This window comes from Alosa sapidissima, chromosome 10 (assembly GCF_018492685.1).
Source record: "Alosa sapidissima isolate fAloSap1 chromosome 10, fAloSap1.pri, whole genome shotgun sequence".
NCBI lineage: Eukaryota > Metazoa > Chordata > Actinopteri > Clupeiformes > Clupeidae > Alosa > Alosa sapidissima.
In genome coordinates, this window is record NC_055966.1 from 17585789 (window position 1) to 17612624 (window position 26836).

Here is a 26836-nt window from a genome sequence, read left to right on the forward strand (position 1 = left end):
CAGACACCAGGCTGGACAAATCAATCTGATTACAATCTAATCTGATACAAATAAAAATATGCTTTATTAAGCCATTTATTGTGTGACAAAAGCATTGATGAGGGGGGCGTGGTATGTTCAAGCAACATTGCAATTGTTTCATATTGTCTTCCAATGTAAGTATAGGGCTGAATTCCCTCGGCATGTTAGTGGCGTTTCATCAACAACTAATGACTGCCCTGACTAAACTTACTGATAGCAAGCTGGACATTGGACTTTTATACCCCTTTATTACATGACTGCTTGAGTAACATCCACCAAGAGTGATGCTGAAAAGTTGAGAGTTGGCCACACTGAACAGAGCCCATGAACCCATGAACTTGACATGAACCACCACATTTGGTCACAAGCAAATAAACAGACCAACAAGTACTCAGCTGTCCAGAGGAGTTTGATCACATGACCAGGACCTGCTTGGCAGACGTGTAGGGCTGCATGGCCGCGTCCAGGGCTTTGTGGAAGTCCTGTAGGCTATGCTCTGCGCAGGCTGGGGCAGACAGTTTCCCAGCACGGATTAGAGAGCAGAGCTCATCCAGCATGGCTCGCATGGCCCCCTCATCTGTGAGGGTAGGGGGAAAGGGCAACAAGTCACACAGGGAATTATCAACAACGTTAATGTTTATATGAGTTTATTACAACCTGTTGGCTAATACACAGACATTTAAGAGAATATACTCCCCCTAGTTTACCATTTCGGAGTTGTTCAAAAGTGATTTGATTGGATTTTGGCTATTAAATTGGATCAAGTTTTGAAAATGGGTGGTTCAAAGGGAAAACAGATTCTGAAATCAGATTAGATCATTGGTTTTAGTATGTATTGTTCCAAACGTTTTGGAAGGATTGGGATTAACATTAACATTGGTCAAGTAATATAACATTGGATATAGGCACCATTGGTGTACAACAAAGCTAATTTGACATTTCCTGAGAGGTAAATATCTAGGGTATCTATACCCAGAGAGAAGAAGAGAAGAGAGTCACTTAAGAGATACATACATGGTGGTTGCCATCAATTATTGGGGGCCTAGCAGCGAAGCTGCGAAGGCACCCATTGAGTTACTAGCTTTTCCTATTATTATACTTCCGCCATTGGAGTCTATGGCAGCCCATAGAACACCTGGCTAAAAAGTGCTGAAATTTGGCAGAAAGTTTCGGGACACTTCACTGACCACTCACGCTAATTTACGGATCTCTAAACCCAGCCGTCTAGCGCCACCAACGGGTCAAAATTTGGTCGAAAATTGAACCGCTGGGTCGAAAGTTATGAAATTCGGCGCACTGATTCAGGACCGTCCCATGATCACTCTCACCAATTTACAGAACTCTATGCCCAACACTCTAGCGCCACCAATGGGTCAAAACTGGATTGCATTCACGCATGTGACCATTGAACGGTGCATCCGATTTTCACAAATCAGGCACTGTTGGAGTCCCTGGACCGACCTGAGTTCATTGACTCCTATTACGTCACTTTCCGCCATATTGGACTTCCGCCATATTGGATCTAGTCCAAACTCTACGAAAAGTTTCAGCGGTCACAAATTTCATCCGATTTTCATGGAACTTGGCGGAGATGATCTTCTGCCTGAGCCGCACAAACGATACTTGTCAGATTTTTCAATTTCATTTTTGTTTGCCCGTGACAGCCAATCAAATATGGTGATGAACCCGCCAAACAGGAAGTGGACTAACATCTCTGTGACGCTTTGAGTTAACATAACAAAACTCGATACCATTAGTCAGGACACTGTCCAAATCACTCACAGCAATTTTTATGCATATACATTGAACACTCTAGCGCCACCACCAGTTCAATGCTGGACATGCGTTCATGCGCGTGATCCTTGACCTATTTGTCTGATTTTCACAATTGAGGTAGTGTCTGAATCCTTGGACCATACAGAGTTCATCGACCCCTATCCTATCACTTTCCGCCATATTAGACCTCTGCCATATTGGATTTAGTCCAAACTCTACGAAAAGTTTCAGCGGTTACAAATTTCATTTGATTTTCACAGAACTTGTCGGAGATGATCTTCAGACCGAGCCGCACAAACGATACTTGTCAGATTTTTCAATTTCATTTTTGTTTGCCCGTGACAGCCAATCAAATATGCTGATGAACCCGCCAAACAGGAAGTGGACTAACATCTCTGTGACGCTTTGAGTTAACATAACAAAACTCGATACCATTAGTCAGGACACTGTCCCAATCACTCACAGCAATTTTTATGCATATACATTGAACACTCTAGCGCCACCACCAGTTCAATGCTGGACATGCGTTCATGCGCGTGATCCTTGACTCTTTTGTCTGATTTTCACAATTGAGGTAGTGTCTGAATCCTTGGACCATACAGAGTTCATCGACCCCTATCCTATCACTTTCCGCCATATTGGACCTCCGCCATATTGGATTTAGTCCAAACTCTACGAAAAGTTTCAGCGGTTACAAATTTTATCAGATTTTCACAGAACTTGTCGGAGATGATCTTCAGACCGATCCGCACAAAAAATACTTGTCAGATTTTTTCATTTCATTTTTGTTTGCCCGTGACAGCCAATCAAATATGGCGATGAACCCGCCAAACAGGAAGTGGGCTAACATCTCGGATATGCTTTAATGTATGAAGTCCAAACTTGGTACAGGGACTTGGTATCTGATTGTGAGGATGCACTAGGAAATTGGCATCATGTGGCCTCTATAGGGGGCGCTGTAATACAGGAAGTGAGCTTGTATCTCAGCAACGCTTTGGTGTACAAAGTCCAAACTTGATATAAGGACCTGTTACCTGATTATGATGACACACTAGGAAATTGGAATCATTTGGCCTCTATAGGGGGCGCTGCAATACAGGAAGTGAGCTCCTATCTTAGCAGCGCTTTGATGTATGAAGTCCAAATTTCGTACAGGGACTTGGTACCTGATTGTGAGGACACAGTAGGAAATTGGCATCATTTGGCCTCTATAGGGGGCGCTGTAATACAGGAAGCTGGCTCATATCTCAGCAACGCTTCATTGTATGAAGTCCAAACTTGATACATGGACTTATTAGATGATTGTGAGGACATGCAAGGAAAGTGGTCTCATTTGGCCTCTAGGGGTGCTGTAATAAAGAAAGTGAGCTCACATCTCAGCAACACTTTGGTGTATGAAGTCCAAACTTGGTAGAGGGACATGGTAGCTGATTGTGAGAATGCACAAGGACATTGGTGTAATTTTTGGTCTTGAATTTCCCCTGGGGATCAATAAAGTATCTATCTATCTATCTATCTATCTATCTATCTATCTATCTATCTATTTGGAGTGCTTGCTCATGCCATGGCAACGCCATTCCTGCTATAGCGCACTGCTAGGCCCCCGCATTGCTGCTTGCAGCTATATTTTAAATACAATTATTCAAATGTTGCATTCTAAATATGGATTTCCACTACATGTATTCTGTTACTTCCCAGCACTGTTCATAATGGATGTTTTTCTTTGAGCTTATATGTACAGCTGGTCAAAATACCTTGACTATAATTCCTTTTCCACTGGGTGACCCAAAAACCTCGTATTTTCACATCCTTAAAGATTAGAGCACTCTGATGGAAGGAAACAAAGGGGTTTTAGTCATATGAAAACAGGTAGTGTTAAAGGAACTACATGCATGAATGAACAAACTGTTTCAAACTGTTTCCATGCCAGTAAAACACTGATCTTACCACAGGCACAGTGACTGGCTGCTTAGCCATTCCCCCATAAGTCACCATGGTCCCTCCATTCCTGCAGAGAAGAATAGTGCATAACCCACTAACTGATTACACATACAGCACATATTAAACCACTTCTCATGTACGTTCAGCTTTTCCATTGGTATTCCTAAGAAACAGAAATACTGAAAATAATACTTCATAGTTTTTTTTTATCTACATTTTAATTAACCTCTACTTATTACTATTATAAGTATCATCAAACACCTATCTTGTTTTTCTGTGACAATATAAAGGCTTTGACAGAGAGCAGCAATACAACTAGCTGAAGAAGAAAGGACCGTTTATCTATACATGTTCGCATGCTGCATCATATGAACTTTCATTTGCAATGTTGTATACTTAAAGTGGAACAGTCTGCACTTACTGTAGGTGACGCAGTAGCTCTGTGGCGCTTTTCCCCCCTACACCATTAAGGGCCAGTCTCGGCCGCGGACACATCTATGACAAGCCAAACACAGACAATTCATCAATGCAAACACTGTGAATAAATTCTACTCGCCAGTTTATGTTTTATTCAGCACATAACTCATTCACACCGACTAGCAACAGAAGAGGGACATGTTTTGGGGTCTGCTAATTCACCTTAAAAAGCTCCTTCATCTCTGGGCGTCTGAGTGTCTCTTCTTTGATGACGTGAGTGGCCCCCATGGCCTTCAGCCTGTCTGTGAGCTGCTGGAGGTTTGGTCTGACAGCAACAGGGCGGACGCAAGTTCATTAAGGAAACACAGACACCAGTAACATCACAAACAGATTACACTTGCTGAATGATGCTTTCACAAAGTTTAATTCTAAGGGCTCTATCTTAGCAATCTAAAACTCAGCGCAAAGCGTATTATCATCCCAAAGCAAAGCATATTCCTATCGTACACTCCGATTTTCGCCATGCACATCTCTTTTATTGAACAATGGGTGTGGCAATTAACGACCTAAGGTGTGGTGTTGCCGCATTATCTAAAAATCGCTATCTTACACTATCTAAAAAGCATTACGTCACTGACCAAGAAAAACCTGGTCTATAGCAAAAGGCGCATATGAAGCATAGCTGAAGACGCACTGTCACAAGATGTAAGCAGCAACTCCTCTGCAGGACTGATTAAGAAACATAAGAACCGCCTTGTTGCGTCAGGCATCCGACGTTTGAACAAAACCACCCCCAATGTGGACTGGACAAACCCCTAGCTATTTGCGAGTGACCATGCATTTTAGATCGCCGAGATAGGGCCCGGAGTGTGAATCTGTAAAGAATACACAGTGAAACATGCCCAGAGGTAGCCTGGCTCCGCTGGTCTACGTACCTTCGCTCAATTTCATTTTCCTTCAGTCAGAGAGTCTGGTATTACCAGGCTAGCCCAGAGGCCCCATTATGTGAGAATTGGTATTTACCCAATGTTGTGATTTTATGACCATTATTTCAAAGGAGAATTACGGCGATTTTTCACAGAGATCTCTGTTTCTCAAGGTCACCAAGTACTGTAATTACAGACCCATAAAAAAAAAAATCGGTTCTACATAGGGACATGTTTATGCCCTTTTTTTCTTTTCTTTTTTCGTACCAACAGTACTCGCGATCTCGAGAAAATTCACATTGTTGCTTTAAATGGTGGCCATTCACCTGTCTCTGACCACATTGATGGTGTGAAGTCCTCTGGCTGCGGCTATCTGGATAACTGCCTGGCCCACGCCACTGTTGGCTGCATTCTGGATGACTGAGTCTCCTGTACACAAACCACACATGGACGCAGTTAAACAAAGAGCCTCTTGTGATCTCTGTCCCTCTCATGATGTGATGTAGCATGTCACTAACATTGATAGTATTGTGGTATGGAGTAAGAAAGTGTATTAATGAATCACATTTAAAAAGTCAGACAGTGCTGAACAATGTGCCAAAGATGAATGATAAATGGGCAAAAACTAATGGATAAAACTAAAGGTAGAGTGAATGCATAAAAAGGTTGTGTGGTTTCTATGTCTGCTATTTTGACACCTGGCTTTAATGCCTCAAAGTCTGAGAGCATCCTGATGGCAGTGCAGGGGTTCACCCCTAGTGTCGCTGCTGCCAGCAGGGGAATGTCGCTGGGCAGTGTGACCAGGTCCTCCTCTTTCCACACTGCTGCTGACCGCCATGTGCCTGTTTCAGCAACAAACACATATGGGTCATTCCGTGTCAAATCAGACAAAATCCAGGAAAATGGTTGCTGCACCGTCTCAAATATTTTCCCCCTTCATTATGTATCATTTTTCCTACACTCTCAGAAATGCCTTATCTTGGAGCCCATGTTTGGGCATTAATATATTAATATCTTGTGGGGTGGAAGACAGACATGTTCTCATTATGATCTGAAAAAATGGTGATATTGAGGGTCTTGTAAACTTATTTCTTTGTATCCATGGCATATGGCACCAATCATTGTTTTGTCTGCAAATACAATACTTTATTAATGTTGAGCCAATATTTGAGGTCTTTGCAACAAATGCACATGAAGATATTAAGGATAAAACAAAGTGTGATTACATATTTTGGTAATGTTCATAGGACTAAAATGGTATGTGGGGTAGCTAGTAGGAACGCGAAAATCAACGTGAGAATAACTCAGTTTATAGTCATTTGGGTTTTAGGGTCATACCTATGGGTTTTCATTCTTGGCCCTGAGGCAAAACAATGATTTTGACTCTTATTCTGACTTTTATCTATGGTACAACATTGCCACTTTTTAGACTAAATGCCCATACACTGAGCTATTTTCACATAGATTTTCAAGTGCCTACTAGTTACCCCACATACCATTTTATTCCTATGAAAATGAAAAACACAACCTCCTCTTGTTTAATCCTTAAACTCTTCAAGATATATGTGGAGATATATCAAAGATATGTCAAAATTTGATACAGCATTAATAAAATATAGTATATGAATAAATAATGATACCAAAACAAGTTTATACTACCATTAATGTATTTTTGCCTTAACTCTATTTGCACCTTTCTCCAAAACAAGGGCCTTTTAGAACATCAATGAAAATGCCGTACAAACTTTTAATGGTTCAGTCATACTGAGAACATGTTTGTCTGCCTATGAATAATAGCCTACTTTTCATTACAAATGCACATGAAGATATTAAGGATATATAAGGATTTTTTATAGACCTCTGATGTTCGCCTATAAAAAGGATCCAAAGCTACCATCTTTGCCCATAGCTAACTGCCAAGGAGAAAATCGCAAGACATCGGACCCCCTTATATGGGCAAAGTTGGTAGCTTTTTTGTAGGCGAACTTCGTAGGTCTATTTGTAATGTGTGAGACGCCTGGCTACTCTCCCCATACAGGAAAATCAAGGGGGGGGGGAAATATATTCACATATAAGCAGCTGCATCCAGACTATACTTGAATAGATGACTACAATATATTTAATAAATATATAGTACAAGAATGTATATGGAAGTATATGTGGAACCCAAAATAGATATCTTGCATGAAGGTCCATGCTGAATATATTTAATTATAGGCAGAAAATATAAGAAAGTGGTCAATATTGAATATTTACTCATATTTTGAAATATATTTGTAAATACATGGAAATATATTTATTTAACATAGTATATTGATTTAACATAGATGTGCTTATACTGGAATATGTTCAAGCTGCATATATGTGGATATGTTATTTTTCTGTATGGGCCAGATATGCATAGTCATTCCTGATCAAATTTGATGATCTCTCCAACTGATCACCCATGCTTCCTGCCACAAGAATATTTAATCAAAACTCTTCCGAATGACTCACCAAGGCCAGCGTCTCTGGATATAACCCAGTCGCCGACTTTTAGTGTTGTCACCTGACTGCCCACTTCAGTCACCTGGCCCACCCCCTCATTGCCACCTATTGCAGGCAAGTCAGGCAGGATGGCATAAGTACCTGTGAAAACAAAGAACAGAATACCATCTCTTATGCTCACAGGTCACAGCAGAATAAAACCGTGCCCAACTCAGCCTAATTCCTGACATAACTTAACCTCACCTTGGATCATGTTTATGTCTGAAGGGTTGATGGGAGCTGCAAGCATTTTCACCAGCACGCTCTTGGCGCCCACATGGGGCAGTTCCAAAGGCTCCAATCTATATGGACAAGGGAGAGGGATTCTGAATCATGCACAAAATGTTGCAGATAACAGATAGCATAATGTGCAAAACTACCATGACTGTTGGCTATAAAGTGGTTTGCTTAGCTTTGCCATGTGGCTAGACAGTTTACAATCACGCATTGTGTGTTGTTCTTACTGTAGAACTTGTGAAGGGTCTCCGTGTTTTTTATATATCAATCCCCTGCAGTCTTTGACAGATGACTCGGTTGAATATCTCCTGTGGAGTTTGTGGCCTAAACATCTGTTAAATGGAGAGGGGTGAACGGGCAGGCTGTCCTGTTGGAACTGGGTTGTTGTTGCACTGCACTGACCTACTGTCCTTGCTCGACATAATTCGCGCTTATGTAGGCGAATGAATTTGAAAGCAAAACATGACACATTTGCCACTTTCATTTTACTTTAGTGACGGGCTTATAATACAGTTGTCATCTGAAAACAAAATTGAAAAGTAGCTGTCAACTGAACATACGAGTCAGGTTCACAGCGCAGCCATGTTTGTTTTTACCGTAATATACAACGTAACTGCGGCATCAAAAAAATGGGCGAACTGCCGCTATTCCTGAAATAGACGCGCAAATAAAAATGATGGCTATTTAAAAGCACAGTCAGCGATTGCGCGGGGTGTTTATGTTTATGATTCAATTTAGATTTATTAGCCGATATTTTTGTCCAAAATAACTTACATTACATTAAAACCAAAGGACCAAACTAAACATACCAGCGAGGTTTCTCACCCCTCCCGTCAGTAGCCTAGCCTATTCCCAGAGAAGTTCCACACAGGGTTTAATTCGTTTTTCTTTGAGGGACAGACTAACATTTTGTTTTGGAGCCTGGGCTAGTAGTTTTTACACTCTACTCACGTAATGGAAAGCTAGTGGTCATGAGGAGATGATTGCTGAATGTGGCTAAAATGTTATGAGCTTGAAATCGTAGTCGCTACGCCTTTAATGAAAGTTCCCATGACACTAACCAGATATTTAGGCTATAAGACTTTTTAAAAGGCTACTTTTCTATTCACAACAAATAAATGAAAGACTTCCCAATAGGTATGAATATGTATTGGTAAGTATATATACTTTTTTGATCCCGTGAGGGAAATTTGGTCTCTGCATTTTAACCCAATCGGTGAATCAGTGAAACACAAACAGCACACAGTGAACACGCAGTGAGGTGAAGCACACACTAATACCGGCACAGTGAGCTGCCTGCTACATCGGCGGCGCTCGGGGAGCAGTGAGGGATTAGGTGCCTTGCTCAAGGGCACTTCAGCCGCGGCCCACTAGTCGGGGCTCGAACCGGCAACCCGACGGTTACAAGTCCAGAGTGCTAACCAGTGGGCCACGGCTGCCCTAACGATATAGGCCTAGTTGCCCTTGTTGCCTTCAACCCCTTTCTAAAAAAGTGTAAAATGTGGGCTGTATGATTTGCATGAGTGATCTTCTGATCATAACATTTTATTTTTATTTACATTTTACACAGCGTCACATTTTTTGGAAACTGGGTTGTATTATAATTACAGCTTGTGTCTGTCTGTCTATCATGCAGCTCATTGCATTATCAACGCAAACATCTTAATCTCTTGGTACAGGCAAGACATCCTCACACAATGCATAATCTATACATTTAAACAGATAAGCCTGTGTCATGTGCCACTTGTGATTGTGCATTATATTCACATTGGTACATTTTTTGTCACCAATTTTTTTTTTTATACTAGGCCTATGCGCTTTTGCAAGTTGTATAAAACATCTGCGATGCTATCACACACCCATTTCTAATGGATGAAGCCTTGGCCTGAAAGAGAGGTCGTCAGGTGGTCCCCAACCTTCTCTGGGTGTTTCGACCCTTAATCACAACACCCTCCAGTTGGCGGGTCAGCAGCGACTGGCCAGGTCACTGCCCCTCTCCTCCAGGCTCCCAGCTTGTGTCCTCTCTCTTGTGCCAGAGCCAGCAGGAGGCTCTCTCTGACACTTCTCCTAACCTACTGTACGTACGGCTGCTTTCGTCAAGTGGCCTCTCAGTCCAACCTTTGTCAATAGATCTACAGATTGAGCTGGGAAACCTCGACATCCAGAAGGGAATGCCAACTGAAACCCACGTGGCAAATCAGAAAAATCCATGAATAGAAAATATTCTTCCTTTTCTTATTTGATAAAATATTGAGCGATGTGTGAGTGTGACCATTGTTGGCTGTATGGACAATGGAGTAAATGCCAGGAAGACCTGAAGAAGGCCTCTTATAGTAAAGATGGTCATGGCAATCTACCCATGACCATATGTCGCAGGCTAGGACAGGACATGACCTCTGAAACAGAGGAAGATCTGTTACATTAGAAAATGTATTCTCGTTTTCAACTTTCATTTAGTTGACAACATCTTTTATTTTTTATGTCAAGGACACATGGAGCCATCAGTAAGTCGTATGATGGAGACGACTGTGTATCAGCACATGGGAAGTGCAACTACTTGTTGTATTACAAAAAAAGTCACGTCAGGTAATATTTTTCTATTCAGTTTGACATTTTTATGACAATATCACATGATTGACATCTAATGTAAATACCACAATGTACTAAATGTATTTAATTGGTGAATGGACTGATGTGTTTTTCCTTTGCTTCACAAATCATTCACATGTATTACATAAAATGTATGCATTCTTGTTTGGACAAGTTGGCCGTTTTAATGCAGATTTATGGCAAATTTATAATGCAAAGTATTCAGTTGTATATCAGAGATCAAACATGATTCAAAACATGTTGGGATGTTTCTTTATGGATTCTGTTCTCATAGAGAGGTAATCTGAGGTTTTCCCTGAGTTAGAGATTCTTGATAGATCAACCCCCTTGATATTTTACTGCAATCACATAATACAAACACTTGATGAAATTACCTGAATACAAAAATGACACATAATTCTAAGAAAAGAAAATACAAAAGATTGTAATTGAACAAATCAACGCAAAGAAATCATATCTCACACAAGAAGTAGTGCAGTGCAACTCCGCATTGGCTATCATCACAATGCAAAGCTGTAACAGTTTAAGGAGTTCATTTTGTGCATAGCAGAAAAATAATACAGATAAAGAAAGTAAAATAACAGTGGCCTAAGCTAAAATAACACAGCCGTTTGAAAAGAATGTTGGGAGGATAACAAAGCAACTGATTCAATAGGGCACCAGGAAAAAGGCGAGTGTTACATAAAGAAGTGGCAACATGGATGGCTACAAATAAATACTACCGTTTTATTAAAAAGCGACTTTATAATAATTACATGTATATATTAAATGATTTGCCAACTTCTTCTTAAACAGAGGTAAGAAAGACTTATCTAAGTCTACATGCACCCCAACTCTTCCTCAGATATGGTGGAACATGCCACTATATAATGGAGGGAATGGCATTATGATATTTTGGCACTGGACTACAATACTAAACTAACTTCTCATTCTCAGATATGCCTAGATGTGGCTATTCGTGACCAAACGGAGGACTTCCCAAACCTACATACCTGATTGAAACACACTCAAACAAGAGACACAAAAAAAATTTGACGAAAGGCATAGCTGATTGACGTATTATTTCTCTTGCCATTATCTGTTGTCAGAAGTATAGATGATTGGCGCTATAGCCCTGAGATCAACAACCTAGTGTGCTCACCCTTGCCTGTAACCATGCTTTGGCGAGGGTGAGTGGAGGTCATGAGGCTGTTTGGCTACTGAGAGGGTAGGCAAAACACTGCATGTGAGGTAGACAGTGAGCCCTGGCACGCGCGGCAGCTCTGTGGCAGACTTGCGACCGAGCCTGGCATCGCAACAGGGACCTTCAGGGTGTCAAGAGGCACTCTGCAGGTCAACACATTCAGGTCAACACATTCATTCATTCGGCTCCAGGTGATCTGGACAGTCGATTGCAAAAACTGGCAGCAGCCAAGACATAAAGCACCAATTCTCTCCCATCAGTATTTCTTTTTTACCCTACCACCCCCCACCCTCATAGAACCCACCCACCCCTCCCACTGATAAAACTGTAGACAGACATTCACACAGAAGTGTAGTAACACAACCCCTGCTTTCGTCGGACAGCATAGCATAACCAGGAATGGGCTCTTTTGGTATAAAGACTATGAGAATGGAATCAAGCTTAGAGGACCTTCTCAATTAGATGGAAGGATTCCAGCTCTTGTCAATGATTTTTTTCTGGGAGAAAGAACATGAGATAACAAGTGAGAAATGATTTTTGTTGCAATTTCTCCTCACTTGATTTGTATTATGCTTTCGTTTCCTGAGTACAAGAGCATTCACATTCCTGAGTGTTACACGGATTAAGAAAAAACACATAACATTCTTCGCTGCAATATCTCTTATCCATAAAACCTGAGGTAGTTCCAAAAGCAGCATTGTTAGGAACATGCGTTCGTTTTTTTTCCAGTGAAGTGGTTTGATTGGTGTCCTGTATCTTCTCCCGCCCTCCACCACTGAGCTCGACCAATGGCCTTCACTCAGTGCTCTCAGGAGGTGGCGGCGAGTGGCTCTGCTCCTCTTCCTCACCCTTCTGTGGCGAAGGCTTTCCCCGAGAGCTGGGTGAGGACTGCTGTGCTTTGACCGGGCAGTTGGCGACCATGTGGGCTATGCTCTGGCAGAAATGGCACTTCTTGGGCTGCGGTGGCAGTTTGCACTCTTTGGCATGGTGGTCCAGACCTCCACAGTTATAGCACCTAAAAAGAGCAAAAAACAGGTTAGTACGTATACTCACACACTTGTCTGTATGCTTCCACACTACTATTCATACCATATGGGAATCGTGACAAGTTTCAGTGCCTCACTGAATCTTTACACAGAAGTGTATGCAGTACTTCAAACTGACCACTAGAGGGCAAACTCTTACACATTATGCCTCATGCAGCATATTGTTTCAGAATCCATAGGTGACTACCGAATAAGATAATGGTCATACCTCAAATGCCAGCGCTAGATTTACTTAGGTTGTTTACACATGCTTATCACCCGGAGAGAAGAAATACTCTTTTCTGATTGGCTGGTGGGTGGCTATTAAGTAAGGCTGCCAAGGTGTCCTGTTATACATAATTAATGGACGAGGCAGGGGGCAAAGAACTCCCCGACACACAGCGGAGTTTACATCTTGTTAAATGTTTGGCAAGATCGTATAAATACACAAGTTGACACAAGCAGACCTCTGCACATTTGACCCAGGGCTGCAGTGGCTTTTCTGGCCACTGAACCCTTTTGCGATAAAAGGTAGTTGACCTGAATAAATCAGGAAAAGGATGTAAAAGGTTTTCAAAATGCTGGTCAGTATTGTTCAAAATCTGATAAAGAAGTGAAGAATTAGTGGTTCGGTTGATACCAACCCACAGTCAGACAGACCAACAAAGATTTCAGGAGGATGCTGGGAAAATTGGTCAGAAAGTGGTGCAACTGCTTCAAGATCCACAATAAGGAGGCACTCGAACTAAAATGGGCTGCATAGTTGGGTTGCCAGAAAAAATGACATTACTGTGCCAATGCCTCAAAACAGCACTGGTTACAAAGGCCCAAGGAATATAATCAAAATTAGTAGTAAGATAAATGCAGCATGTCAGAAATTATTGGAGAATAATTTGCACTCATCAGCCTAAAAGCTGTGCAAAGGAAGCACTTGGACCATCTATATAAACTGCAAGCCGTCATTGATGCTAAAGGGGGCAATATTATTAAGGACTAGGGGCATTGATGTTAAAGGGGGCAATACACAGCATTAAGAATGTAAACTTTTGAATGGGGGCCATCTCATTATTTTCTCATCTCATTATTTTACTGTTGTTTTGTTAAATAATTGCACTGTTCTGTGATGCAATCCCAATAAAGCTATCCAATGCTGTTTTGAAGGTATCCAAAGCCATTTTTTTTTGCTATAGGACTCCCCCTACAGTTGTGGAGTATTTGTATTTTACACAACTGTCGTAAATACCACTCATGGCTAGCACCTTTCCCCCTGGACAGGGTACATGTGACTGGCAAAGATAATATTCGAAGAGCCATTTCGACTGATAAGGTACTGTTACACCGTAAAGCAATTTGTGATTCTCAGAATTAAGGACAGCAAAGTGGCAAGGCTGTATCTTTGTAGCTGGCAAGGCTAGGGCTGTGAAGGGCGTGTGATTCTCCCTATTACAAGTTAGTTTACTATCAAAATGACTTTGAAGCAGTTCTTTTAAAGTAAAACACTTGCATAGGATTCCTTTAAAATAAAAGTAATGTGCTTTGGCTAATCACTCTTAACTTAAACACTTAAAAGAACGGTACACATTTTACAAATTCTGCCAGGGTATTTCAACTTCTTGATGCTGAATACTCTGGACAAAACACCTAAAAACTGTTGTTTATATGCTCTGTGCATCACTGGTGTGCCCTTATCTCATGTCAAAAGAAGCAGCTGGAAGCAGCAGAAACATTAGGATAGCAAATGTTTTCAGCACCAGTTGGACATCCTTTCAGCCTTTCAAGAAGCCAAGTGGTTTGTGGCCATCTGAGGTGTCTTTGCCCCTGACCCATGTGACACGTGTGCGATTGAACGTGTGTCTATCAATAGGTGACAGATGGGCGGTGGGCGTGGGTCCGTCACCGCGGTGACACAGCCACATTGATGTCCATGTAGATGAGTGTATGAGGGCCTCTGGAGGCCTGGCCTGCCGTCAGGCCGCTGGTGCCCCTGCAGGTCACCCTCACCAAATCACTGTGTGTGTGTGTGTATGTGTGCGTGTGTGTGTGTGTCTGTGGAGGCAAAGAGAGGGGCGGGGGACCCGATCAGAGGGAAAGTGTGCAGGAAGAGGCAGGAGGGGAGAGGCCCTTTGTCTTCCCAAAGCTGCTGCAGTGGTGACCTGTGAACTTTAACCCCTCCCCCTGCTACTCACCCCCCCCAAAACTGCCAGTTCCATCCCAACCCTTCCCCCTACCCTACCGCTTTTACCCTTCAGCACATGCAGTTACCGTGGCAACGGCAACCCCTGACCCTTCGCAGGCACCTACATCTGTTATCAGTTAAATTGACCACAGTGCTTTTCTCTCTTTCTCTCTCTCTGGCATGCCAGACCTTCAACAGAAGCCCAAAATACAACTGTGAGTGAGGGAGAAGAAAAGTGCTACACATTCTCACATCACGGCACAGTCCCTGTGGCTACCAATTCTCTGATGACATACACACTAGTAGTCGCATAATGGGCCCACATCATAGGCACAGCAGGACAGCCTTTTATAACACTGTTATGGCAATACGTCTTAATAATATGTATGATTAAAGAAACTGGAGTCAGTGGACTAATAAAATAATGGCGCACCACATACACGCTGTGAACACTCAGAGACATTCAAGTGAACTGCACTCAATACGCCTGAACTCTAATGGACTCACTCACTGCACTCAATACGCCTGAACTCTAACTCTAACTCACATGGTGCTCCGCGGTGCTGTATGGTGTCTACAGAACCAGTGGAACCATAAATATGAGCATATCAACATGTGCATTAGAAGTTGTGCATAAAGCTTCTGCAGTTCTGCAGTAGGACAGGGAAGAGCCCGGTCCAGATCGCGCTGTGTTGTTTTTCAGTGTCTCCCGAGTAGAGGGGGATGTGCGGTCCATCGCTGGCCTCCCTGCACCCTTGTGGGGCCCTAACAATCCCTGCCCCACCTCTGTCAACACGCGGAGCCCTCACTCTAATCAGAGCGGACAGCGATGCACACCAGTACACCTCTGACCCCTTGCCGTGCCCTCCGCTCCCATAGAGTCCCACACCGGGTGCCCCTGGAGAACGGGACCTTGGAGCAGGGAAACCCCACGGGACAGGAGGACACACAGGCTGCAGAGGCTTTGTTGTTTGGTGGGCTTTTTCTTGGGTGTACTTCTTATCAGATGCATGCAGCCCTGATGTTTGTTTTGAAACATTTAAGGGTTTGCTCTGAAATACTTACATAATTACATACACGTCTTCATATTACACGTATATAAGTTGATGTGAGTTGAGAGCGTGTGAATGCTAGTGAGGCATTACTCTGTAAAGCACAGAGTAATGCCTAAAGTCTTGCACCTTGATTTTTTCCCTTTGGATTAAAAGCGTCAGCTAAATTATTAAATGTAAATATAAAGTGCTTTGAGTGCTCGGAGGAGTACAAAAGTGCTTTATAAATGCAATCAATTAACCATTTACTAAATAAATGTGTTTCTAAATAAATCTGTTTGATATATTTAGCGTTTCATTCAAAGATATATATGTCAGGGTTTATTTTCATATTTCATTGTTCATTTTCTGACACATTTGTCCATCATTTTGACAGCTACATTCAATAGAGAAAGGCATTCTCAACATTTTATGCTAATCCAAAGGTTTTTTTAACCAATGCTGATCGTAAGTACATATCGTGGTACATGGATGCTACTCTCCGAGTTCTCCTCTCCAGCACCACATGACTAGGACAGGGGAAAGGGAACCATCACTTAAAGAGAACACCAAAACAGCAAGAGAGAGCAAACGAAGAGAAGAGGAAGGGGGATGGAGGGATATTTGCTGAGTATGTGTATACCCCAGTGGCCAGATATTTTAAACAGCTATTGATCCAGGTCATCGGCAGAGCCTGTCCATGCGACCTAAGCGGCCCCACAGGGCGAGGTGAGGGTGGAGGAGGGGAATGAAATGACATAACAGCATCACACACACACACACACACGGACACACAACGGACACGGACACGGACACACACACACACACACACACACACACACACACACACACACACACACACACACACACACACACACACACACACACACACACACAGGACCAAACAGGCCTGACTGGCTTTTCCTATCCTCGGACAAAAAACACACACCAACAATCCTTTCCTTGGGCAACCTGACTGTTGAACCCTCTGGCCTCCACAGATATAGTCTCCAAGATGCATATCTCTAGTATTGTAAACCAGTGGTACTCAACCTTTTTTCAGTGATGTACCCCCTGTGAAATATTTTTTCAGCCAAGTACCCCCTAACCAGCACAGAATTACCGCTACGCTTCAACCACGACTCCATCGTTTGAGTTTTGACAGTGAATGACAGGTGATGGCGGGTGGCATGTGACAGGTTGGGTCGAACCATCCTGGTATGGGGGTGACTCTGGGTTTTTAGGATAATGAAATTGAATAGCCTACTGAAATATAAAATTCATTTTATGAACTTATATTTTCCTGAAATATTTATTATTTGTTTTTAAAAGTATTTTTGCATGGATTCTACTTTTTAAATATATGTATATATATATTTTTTTTTCATGTATTAGTACTAGCATTGATTTTATTTTGATATTTAAATAATTAAAAATATAAGCGTTTTATACAAATTCTTGTCTTTTGACATGTATCTCACCACAGCAAGCTCATAGCTCTACATGCATTTCATGTGTGTGTAGGGCAGACTGTCCTGAATCTGGGAATATCATTGCCATGGTGGAAGGATTCTCTGGGGCTAAGCAATTTACAGACATATGTGGTGTGCGCCTTACAGAAATAAATGCCATTTTTTAATTTAGTGATTAAAAATGACCTTTCTGCGCTCCATATCTGTAACACGAACTGATCTGACCTGACTTGACCCGAGTTTACGTGTTAGCCTGTGTGTGTCCGCACTCATGGTTCTCTACAACTTTTTACTGCATTACCATGAACAAAGTAAAGGCAAAAAAGGTGTTTCTTTGTCGAACAAATTGGGATTCAATGTGAGCCTTGAATTGGATGCCATGCAGGAATTTGCTAGGATCTCAAAACCGGATTAGGAACATTCTTTGCCATAAAGAAACACACAATAGCGTTGGATTATAAACATGCTTTGCCACAAAAACGTGAGGTAAGTCGAGCTATATGAAGTTATTGTTTTGCTGTCACTTCGTCTGTTTTATAACCCAGAAGGATGTACTTGGTATCAAATGATAGCTCTGTGTCTCCTCTTTCATCTGACATGTGTGGCATATCTAACCGATCACAGGTCCGCGAGTAATTCAAACGAGAGTAATGGGTGTACAGTTGGTTATTGTACATGACATTATTTTGCAGTCACTTCGTCTGTTTTCATAAGCCAGAAAGATCGACATACTTGGTACCAATGGATAGCCCTGTCTCCTCTTTCATCTGATATGCTTGCGTTCTATCTATGTGTTCACGGGTTCGCGAGTAATTCAAACGAGAGTAATGGGTGCGCAGGTGAATGCAGAGAAGTATATACTGTAAATATGATGCAATTTGATTTAATTTCATGATTTGTTTAAATCTTCATAGTTTAACGTACAGACAAGTGCGTGGTCTCGTTGGAAACCCCCACTTCTGCTCTGTCACGCAATAAAACCTTCATCTCGCTGCTATGAACAGCGGAGCAATGTAACAGAAAAGAAAGGGTGTTTTTTGACGCACTTTGCATCAATCGGCTTCTAAGGGTTAAAATCTCACGTACCCCCTGGAGTGCCTTTACGTACCCCCATTTGAGAACCACTGTTGTAAACAACTGGATTTTACTGAGGTGCAGCCTTGTCCAGAAATTGTTTCTTTCAATACAGCGAATATCACTGGGAATGGATAAAAATGGGAGAGGCTGTATACTTATTCTTGCAGATGGAGTGCTCAAGAGAAAGAGATTTCTAAAAGCCTTTAAATCTATTACAAAGTAAAGCCTATCCACATCACCAGTTCATATGTATCATATTCTCAAATTCTGTAGACCTGTCTAATAACTTTGGTAGTTGGGTTACCATGACCTTGTCCATTGGAATTATAAGGGTTCAGGACAACTGTCCACTACTATCACAGGGCCACCAAAACCAAAAATCAGAGGGAAACAGATGGATAGACAGATAGAGAGAAAAGAGAGAGAGAAAAACACTGTCATTAGAGAGAGTGCCATCTCACCTGTCTCCTTTGGAACGGCGTTTGTGGACACTCTTCCCCTTGGGTCTCCTCTCGCTGCCCACACAGGGTGCTCCTCCTGGCCCCGTGACCTGCACGGACTCCAGGCCCTTGGAGGACTTCTTAAAGGTGAACTCCACGGCCTCCCCCTCCTTCAGGCTGCGGAAGCCCTCCATGTGCAGCTTGCTCTGACAAAGCAGAAAAGCCCAGGAAATTTCATTGCAATGAAATGCAACTAAAAAGGCAACTGAGCCTGCAGCCTGTAACAAGCAGGCAGCTATCACTTTATTGCTAATACCAACTACCCTAACATCTGAATGTGAAAACAGAGTTGTAAAAAGGGTTGTAAAGTCTTACTCATCCTCACCCAGGCTGAATCAACTAAATGTTGTTTATACTTGTCATAGAGTATTGAGCTAGAGCATTGTAAAACTAATTACCATTCATCAAACTGTGGGGGAAACTTCACAAGACTCCAAATGATTACATAGAATACGTAAGGGATAATGTATGAAACGCCAGTCATTATCTGGAAATTAAGTCCCGACAGGGCAAACATTTATTTGTTACCGTTTCGTCATGGCTTTTGCTGAGAAACAAATAGTTCGCAACACATGGTAAACTTGAATCAAACATTCTGTAGAACACAGCTGATCAACTGTCTGCTTTCACTTTTGAATCAAGTTCCATTGCAAGAAGTGATCGGACTACTTGCGGAGTGATATGAAAGACGTAAATCAGAAGCACAAAACCTGTTGCCATTGACAGCGGTAATTATGTCTCAGCGGTAATTACATGAATATATTTTACCGTAGAACGTTGGGAAATCCCATTACAAGTCAATGGAGCATTCTACTGGCATTGTGAAGAGCCGTATAATAAAAGACTATATCCCCTTGAGAATATGACTCAAAATGCATTGCCTAATGCATTGACATGTATTGTAGAATTATTTTTGTGCAGAGTTTAACAAGCAACCCCATTGCCAACTTCCTGACATTTGAATTGCTTTGTGTACTGCTCATTTGCAAAAGGACACATTAGTGTGTGTGTGACTGTGTGTGTATCTTTCTCTCTCGCTCTCTTTATCCACCTCTCTAGGCCTTTTCACACAGAGATCCCGCTAAATTTGCAAGAAGAGGAGACGTCTTTTTGCCGTCTTTTTGTGTCTGAACGCGAGGTGAAAATTTGCCGGCCTGCTGATCTGTTCACATGATGCGGCATTTTGGGGAGCCGGGAGGCAGGATCAGCTATAGTAAATTAAATTGTGACGTGCAACAGGGGGCGTGTAGAGTGATAGTCGTAGGCCTTATTATGCGTGCGTGGGGCTTCAGATAGCAGGTGCAGGTGTGTGATTTCAAAAACCATGGTGGGAGAACCGACTGCACTTTGGTTAGCTTGCATTTGCTTTGCTGTTGCTGTTAGAATGTTAGATTCTTGCGATAGATGTCTTCAGACAATAAAAAGTAATTTGGAAGGGAAATTGAAGAGAAAAGTTGCCCTTGCGTTCGCCGTGATTCCCCTTAAGGTTCACAGGCTACTGTGGCCTTGGTCAGTGGCGCCGCCAGCCGTAATCCTGTAGGCCTACTCACTGTGCGTACAATTTATTCATGAAATCATTCAATATTACAACAATAAAAAAAAGCTTGTGTATTGCCTTAATTGAAACATGCTTCGCGCACAAATGATAGCATAGGGCAAAGAGAATGGACATCTCAACATAAGGATACATTAGAAGATGATGATTGGTGTAAACTTTGTCACACGACGTGATAAGCAGTTCTGGCGCTTAGAAACGCAACGTTCCATTCAGTCATAAATCATTTAAGCGTAGGCCTAGTGCTCGTCATGAAAAGAAAACAGCAGCTTAATATTTTCAGGTGTTTAACAGTAGGCCTTGTTAGCAGTTATGCCAAAGGCAGTGAGATTATTAGGCATTGCATCCTGTCACTCTGTTTGGAACATCGCAGTTCGGGTTGATCTTAATTGTTAGGTTACCATAGCTGTCTTTTCTCTAGGCCTGGGCCTATCGGAAATCGCGACATAAGCACATTGGTTTCTTTTTTCTTTTCTTTCTTGTTCGCGTGTTGGGTAGTGAAGCGATAATGCATTTAAAGCATGTGAGCCAGAGACGATATGGCCAGAGCTGCTACTCTGTATAGGTATTCTGTCCCACCCAAAGTTGCTGAACTACTGGCGAAGTAGCCTATTATCACAGACATCACTATCACACGAAAGAGCTTTTTCTCAGCTTTTAAACGATGTTAGTTGTTGTGGTAAACGGTTCGCGAGAAAAGTAACTTTAATTTAATCATGTTTTTTGCGCCCGTCTCCCTACCCATTCATCTTGGTGGAATACTTCGCGAACTTTACCTCAACACATGACAAACCATATATCAGAATAAACAGCAGACCTTACCGAACACAAAGGTGTAAAGCATGCCCCTGTACAGTTAGCCATTCCAGAGTAATCCGGTTTTAAATTTGCAGCAATGTCTTTATGCATGTCTCCAACTTTGCGGTTCCTAATGTGTTTAAATTGTTCAATAGGTCTACATGATTTTATAACAGGTCAAATACAAAACAAATGTTACACATATCGCCTAGATATCTGTAAGCATTACAATCAGATGATATACATATAGGGCAGATATATGCTCATGAGTTCATGCTTTGTTTTTTCGCTGGATTTTAGGATAGCCTATTATGGCAACTGATTGCATTCCAAGCTACAGTCAACTCTAGCAGGCATTGAATGACTGGAGGTGAATTTATAGATTGACATAATGTGCTGTCTCTGCTATTGCTGCTTTTGATCAGTTAGATTTATTTGCAATCTCCTGTGGTGGGCTGGACATAGATTCGAAATGCCCGCCCAGATTCCCCTTTCCGCCTTGACCCATTCACACTGGTGCCGGAACGAAAAAACTCGGCAAAATGTCTAGGGGGCTTGGTAGTAAATTTAGCGAGACACTTTGTCCCGCCGTTCCGCCTCGGTCTATGTGAAAGGGACAGTCGTTCCGCGATTCTGGTACATAAAATCGCGGCGATTTCGCCAGTGTGAAAGGGCCTTCTGTCTCTCTCTATCTGTCTCTCTCTCTGACAATTTGGAATGCTGCGCCTTTGATGGGGGAAGGGAGATTGCTATCCTATCAGGTTAACACACATTTACCTAGTGCTATACACACACACATAGAGAGAGAGAGAGAGAGAGAGAGAGAGAGAGAGGGAAACACACACAGTCACACGCCCCCCGAAACCACACACACAGGATTCTTTTGACCCTTCGGGTATAGTGACCACAGGAGAGGCCACTGATGAAGTGGGGGTGGAGGCTTGTAGGCATTCCTGGCCTCCTTGCATTTCACTTAAGGAATTATTTAGACTTTTTGTTTAAAACTAGCCAGCTGCCTTCCCAAAATCCTTGCAAATACCACACAAGGTGACACAGAGGAAAGTCTCTTTCCTCTCTCACAGGTTAAGAGGTATTGGTTATATTGTTGGTGATGCTGTGGTACGAAGGCTTTTCTTACATATTCGCGGGGTGTTCTAAACCTTTTATAGACACACCATGATGATACCAAAGACAGTTGTTCATAAAAAAAACTACACTTTAAAAAGGGTTTCATAGTGTTAACTTTTAAGACCACCCAACATGACTCCACTGGAGTGTGAGTGTGCAACAACAATGGTTTCCCCTGTGTTTGAAGTCTTTTCCCTTCATTCACCATCACTTCAGACACTTCTAGGTGTGCGTTTAGCTCTTCAGGAAAAAGGGAGTGAACTTCCTGTCGGTGTGAATCTGAACTATGTGAACAAGCCTGCTTTTCTCACTCGGCCCCTGGGCCAGGGCTAGGGGATCATTAGGAAGAGCTCACAGGCAGGAGGTGGGAAGGGGGGGTTGTAAAATACCGCGTAGCCTGGTGGGGGTTGGGAACACACTGGGATGTTTTATTTCCTCCACGTGCCGCAAACACTCCAGCTATAAGTCTCTCTCTCTCTCTCTCTCTCTCTCTCTCTCTCTCTCTCTCTCTCTCTCTCTCTCTCTCTCTCTCTCTCTCTCTCTCTCTGTGTGTGGCTCAGGGCCCAAATCATTATATCACTCTCATAGGACACAAACTCACCTCTAAACCCATCTCTCCAATACCTGGCAGTCAACTTCTATATAAAATCTATATGAAAGACACCCCTGTGTAAGCACATGATTTCCCTCTCTCTCACACTTCCACGCTCTCTTGTGACAATGACTGACACTGTCCCAGAAGCAACTGTGTCATGATTACTTGTGCCCTACAACTGATGTCGATCTGAGAGCCAGACACAAAGCTCTTGTTGCTATTACATTCACTGTCAACAAAAGTCCCACATTTCCAAAGATTAACCGTAGGTCAGAAAAACGTCCAGTGAGCGTGTCTGATAACATGTAATGTGTTAAGTAAGGACTCTGGGTAGCAGTTGGACACTGACACAACAGAAGAGTTCTATAGCTCATAGAGCACGTCATGACAATTTAATTGTGTCATTTGGACACTGACACAACACAAGAGTTCTATAGCGCATGGAGCATGTCATGACAATTTAATTGCCAAACAGGTCAACTATTAGTGGGTTCTTGTGCTAGTGCCCCTGTTTTGGGCCGAATGCCAGCGTGAGGCTGGTAATCTGTTGGTTTCAAGGCCCCAGTGAGTATGGCTGCTGATCCATAACCACATCCCAGGCAGATGCAACTGTGTTGTTTTTCATGCTTGTCCATTGTGTGTCAGTCATAGCAACCGTTAGCCCATTTCCCTCTAGAGGGTGTGACCCCACCCCCCACCACCCCCCAGCCCCAATCCCAGCCTTCTGCCCCTATTGCCTGGCCTGACATCACCCCCATCCGATCACCTGCCCCCACACACTCATACACACAAACACACAGCCTTTTCCATTGGCTCATCAGTGGACGACAACTCAAAACATGTCGAAGGTTTATGGTGCCCAGAAATATCAAGGGCAGTAGTGGAGGGCAGCTATGAAAGCAGTGAGAACAGATATGGATGACATGAAAAAGTGAAAGGTTTGTGTGTGTGTGTGTGTGTGTGTGTGTGTAAGAAGAGAGGGAAAGAGAAAGGGAGTGTAGGAAGAGCTAAAAACAGTCAGTAAGAGTAGAAAGAAAGAAAGAAAGAAAGTGAGTGAAAGAGAGAGAGAAAGAGAGAGATTGAGAGAGAATGAGGCCCACAGGAGTATGGGTGGTAGGCCTCATCAAGCTGAGAGGGCTTTTGGTCAAGGACAAGGCGAGCGCTTCACTGGAGATGCGTGTCCCTTTGTCTGTCCACACAAAGGCCGCTGAGCGCAGGAGTTAATGTTCCCTGACACGCGGCCCCTAATCTCATGCCTAAGTCCTCTACCACACGTCCATCAACAGCCACCAGGCAGCCATGTTGGAGTCCACAAAGGAAGTCCATGGCCCACAGAAAACTAAAACTCATGTGGTCCTCTATGGAAAGTCGAAAATGTAGAAATACGCCTTTCTCCTGCTGTTTCTCCAAATGCAATCCATTACAAGTATCCAATCAATTGGTGGCTTAAAAAAATTTCCCACTCGCCACACTGTACTCTTTCCTTTTAATTACAGCTCCTGCATTTATCAATAGGTCACAGATCAATAAGTCAGATTTGGCAAAACAGTCAATCAGAAGTCCTTGCGTTAGAATTCAAGGAATCTTAAAGGCAAGCCATTGAAACCCCTGAGCAATCGCAATCGCGACAAGAACTGATCCACAATTGCTTGATTAGTTGAGTGAAATATATACATTTAAAGCCTGGTCTGAAGAGAGAACAACAGGCACTTGGGGTAACAAATGGTTCCCCGGTTGGGGGTCTGAAGTTGTTTGAGGGGAAAGTGGCATTAACATCCGTATAGGTCAGTCTGTCAGGGGTGGGGAGGGCACTGGGCACGGAGTGGACGTCAGGGAGCTCCAAATGACTTTATAGCAGGAACTCAGAATGGCTTGGGTAATAGCAGGGGGTCTTTCTCAATGAGTGACTACTGGGCCTTTACCTTCAATGGAGAGTAGACAGGCAGGGGACTCTCAGCAATGTGGGAAATTGGAGTGGGGGAGGGTGTACTGGGTCGAATAGGTAGCCTTCAAGGCAAGCAGGCAGCCATATTGGTACTTATAGAGGAAGGCCATGCAGTAGGAATTGCAAGTGATCTGTGAGAGGATGTCACTCTTTATGGCTGACTTTCACTTTGACTTTAACAATGGGAGCTGGATGAGAGAGAAACATCCTGAATAACCCGTAGCAACTTCTGGTAAGCTAGCATGATGTCAATGATATGGATATTGACCCAGTTACAAACTATAATGCCTAAAGTCTTACTCCATAGTGAATTTAAAGGAACTGGTCACTCATGAGAACTCAAAAACACACAGGCCTGGGCTACCATAATTTTCACCCAAACTAAATGATGGGGAAGCTGACAGGGTTTATGGGACATGTTTTTTTTTTTTTTTAAAGGAACTCAGATAAGTCACTATCCGTAAATTCATTACTCACCTGGTGCACAAACACATCAACCGGGGACTCCAGTGGCGCACCCTCTCTGTTGGTCATGGACAGGAACCCGAAACCCATCCGCACATTGAACCATTTGCATACGCCGAGACCATGGTAGGATTGGGAGTCTTCCTCCGTGCTAGGACCTTCATCTTCTTCAGTTTTCGTACAGCCCCCTATAGAATTGCACAGTTAATGAATGGCGTCGTTGAACAATTGTTGAGGCCCATTCTTTCATGTAAAGCTATAAGCCAATAGACTTGCTACTGTAACTTAAACATTAGTCTCGGCAAAAACAACGGGGAAAGTATTTCTTCAGAAACTGGGCAACCTTTTGTAATAGTCTACATATCTTAAGTTTAAAAAAAATTGCAATGCCCCAAGCTACATTAGTAGGGCTATAACTCGCTCAAACATGATATGATGGGCCTATCGGCCTTTTCCTCCAGTTTCACAAAAAAAGTCGTCTCGGAAGAACATGATTAAAGAACGAGGAAAAGTAACGAATAGACCATACAAAAACGTCGCAATGTTGAGTAAATTAGGCGGCAAATTTAGCTGGGCTTTTATGGCCCAATCTAATCCATAAATAACACAACAGAGCACAAACACGAAAATCCCGCAGACACATAGGCTACACACACGCGCTGTGATCAATGGATTCCGAACACCCTACCGATTATATCCTCTTTTGGCCCCGCTCACATCTTAAGACTTAAGGTGTTCTAAACGAAATCAAAGTCAAAGCGAGCAACCGTTTACTTTTTTTCCACTTCACCTGAAAAGTCCTGGGTGGAAACAGAGCCCATCTCGTCTGATATAAACTCCTGGGAAACGGTATCCTGTTCTCGCCCCACCGCGGTGGCCCTTTGACTCGTCGGCACTCTCATGTGAGGAACTGAAGGCATCAAGGCTCTTCGGAGGAGCCAAAGTGCAAGAGGGGACACAAACAAAGGGGGGGTCGCTAGCCCCAGCGACAAATAGTGGGAGGGTCGTTGCGAAAGATTTGTTGAAGAATCTTCCAAATTCTTCAAGACAATGACAAGAAACGCTCCCCCTCCCCCACACCCCCGTCTCGCCTTACCTCCCAAAGCTCACCTTGACAACATCCCAAATGTGAAAATAGTAAACGTATACCTTCTGCCATGGCTGGCGCCTCTCGAAATCTCCTTCCACGTCTCCAGAACAGATATTTGGCCGATTGCGATTGCGATTCGCTCCAAACCCTGATCAGTTGGCTTGTTCATCTGTCCACCTCATCTCTCATGTAAACCATGTACGCGACCCCCAGTCGGTTTTCGGACAGGTCCACGTGATCCAGTATTTCTCTCCTACTTGATGGATTGCACATCCTGGAGAGGACTGCGTAATCACACAGTCGTACGACCAATCACAAGCCGAGTCTCCCAAGCATCACTGA

General features: G+C 42.9%; 2 protein-coding genes across 3 annotated transcripts; both read right to left on the reverse strand.

Annotated features, from left to right (window-relative positions):
• Positions 1–40: 40 nt before the first annotated feature.
• On the reverse strand, positions 41–8446 carry mecr (mitochondrial trans-2-enoyl-CoA reductase). The gene is made up of 10 exons (XM_042107720.1): positions 8072–8446; positions 7812–7909; positions 7578–7709; positions 5780–5923; positions 5408–5510; positions 4378–4480; positions 4160–4233; positions 3745–3805; positions 3552–3624; positions 41–598 (listed from the first exon to the last, which is right to left on the reverse strand). Exons 1-10 carry the CDS (start codon positions 8326–8328, stop codon positions 435–437), a joined length of 1209 nt encoding a protein of 402 aa, XP_041963654.1. The 5' UTR covers positions 8329–8446; the 3' UTR covers positions 41–434.
• Positions 8447–12016: 3570 nt separating this feature from the next.
• Positions 12017–26706, reverse strand: lin28aa (lin-28 homolog Aa). Of its 2 annotated transcripts, none has more exons than XM_042107722.1 (4): positions 26554–26706; positions 25417–25592; positions 18880–19064; positions 12017–12652 (listed from the first exon to the last, which is right to left on the reverse strand). In XM_042107722.1, the coding sequence occupies exons 1-4, from the start codon at positions 26561–26563 to the stop codon at positions 12433–12435; spliced, it is 591 nt and encodes a 196-aa protein (XP_041963656.1). In that variant the 5' UTR covers positions 26564–26706; the 3' UTR covers positions 12017–12432. The 2 variants fall into 2 exon arrangements, with proteins under 2 accessions (XP_041963656.1, XP_041963655.1); XM_042107721.1 differs by lacking the exon at positions 26554–26706 and adding an exon at positions 26195–26262.
• Positions 26707–26836: the final 130 nt, after the last annotated feature.

Bases quoted from the DNA above. Each gene is read 5' to 3' on its own strand.
- mecr (XM_042107720.1), bottom strand. From the start codon at position 8,328: ATGAAAGTGGCAAATGTGTCATGTTTTGCTTTCAAATTCATTCGCCTA. The intron at 5,924-7,577 runs GTGAGTCATTCG...TTGCTGAAACAG, and splicing joins ATCCAGAGACGCTGGCCTTG to GCACATGGCGGTCAGCAGCA. The intron at 3,806-4,159 runs GTAAGTGCAGAC...TCTTCTCTGCAG, and splicing joins GAGCTACTGCGTCACCTACA to GAATGGAGGGACCATGGTGA.
- lin28aa (XM_042107721.1), bottom strand. From the start codon at position 26,225: ATGGGCTCTGTTTCCACCCAGGACTTTTCAG. The intron at 25,593-26,194 runs GTGAAGTGGAAA...GCAATTCTATAG, and splicing joins TTCCACCCAGGACTTTTCAG to GGGGCTGTACGAAAACTGAA. The intron at 19,065-25,416 runs GTGAGTAATGAA...CTGCTTTGTCAG, and splicing joins TTGATGTGTTTGTGCACCAG to AGCAAGCTGCACATGGAGGG.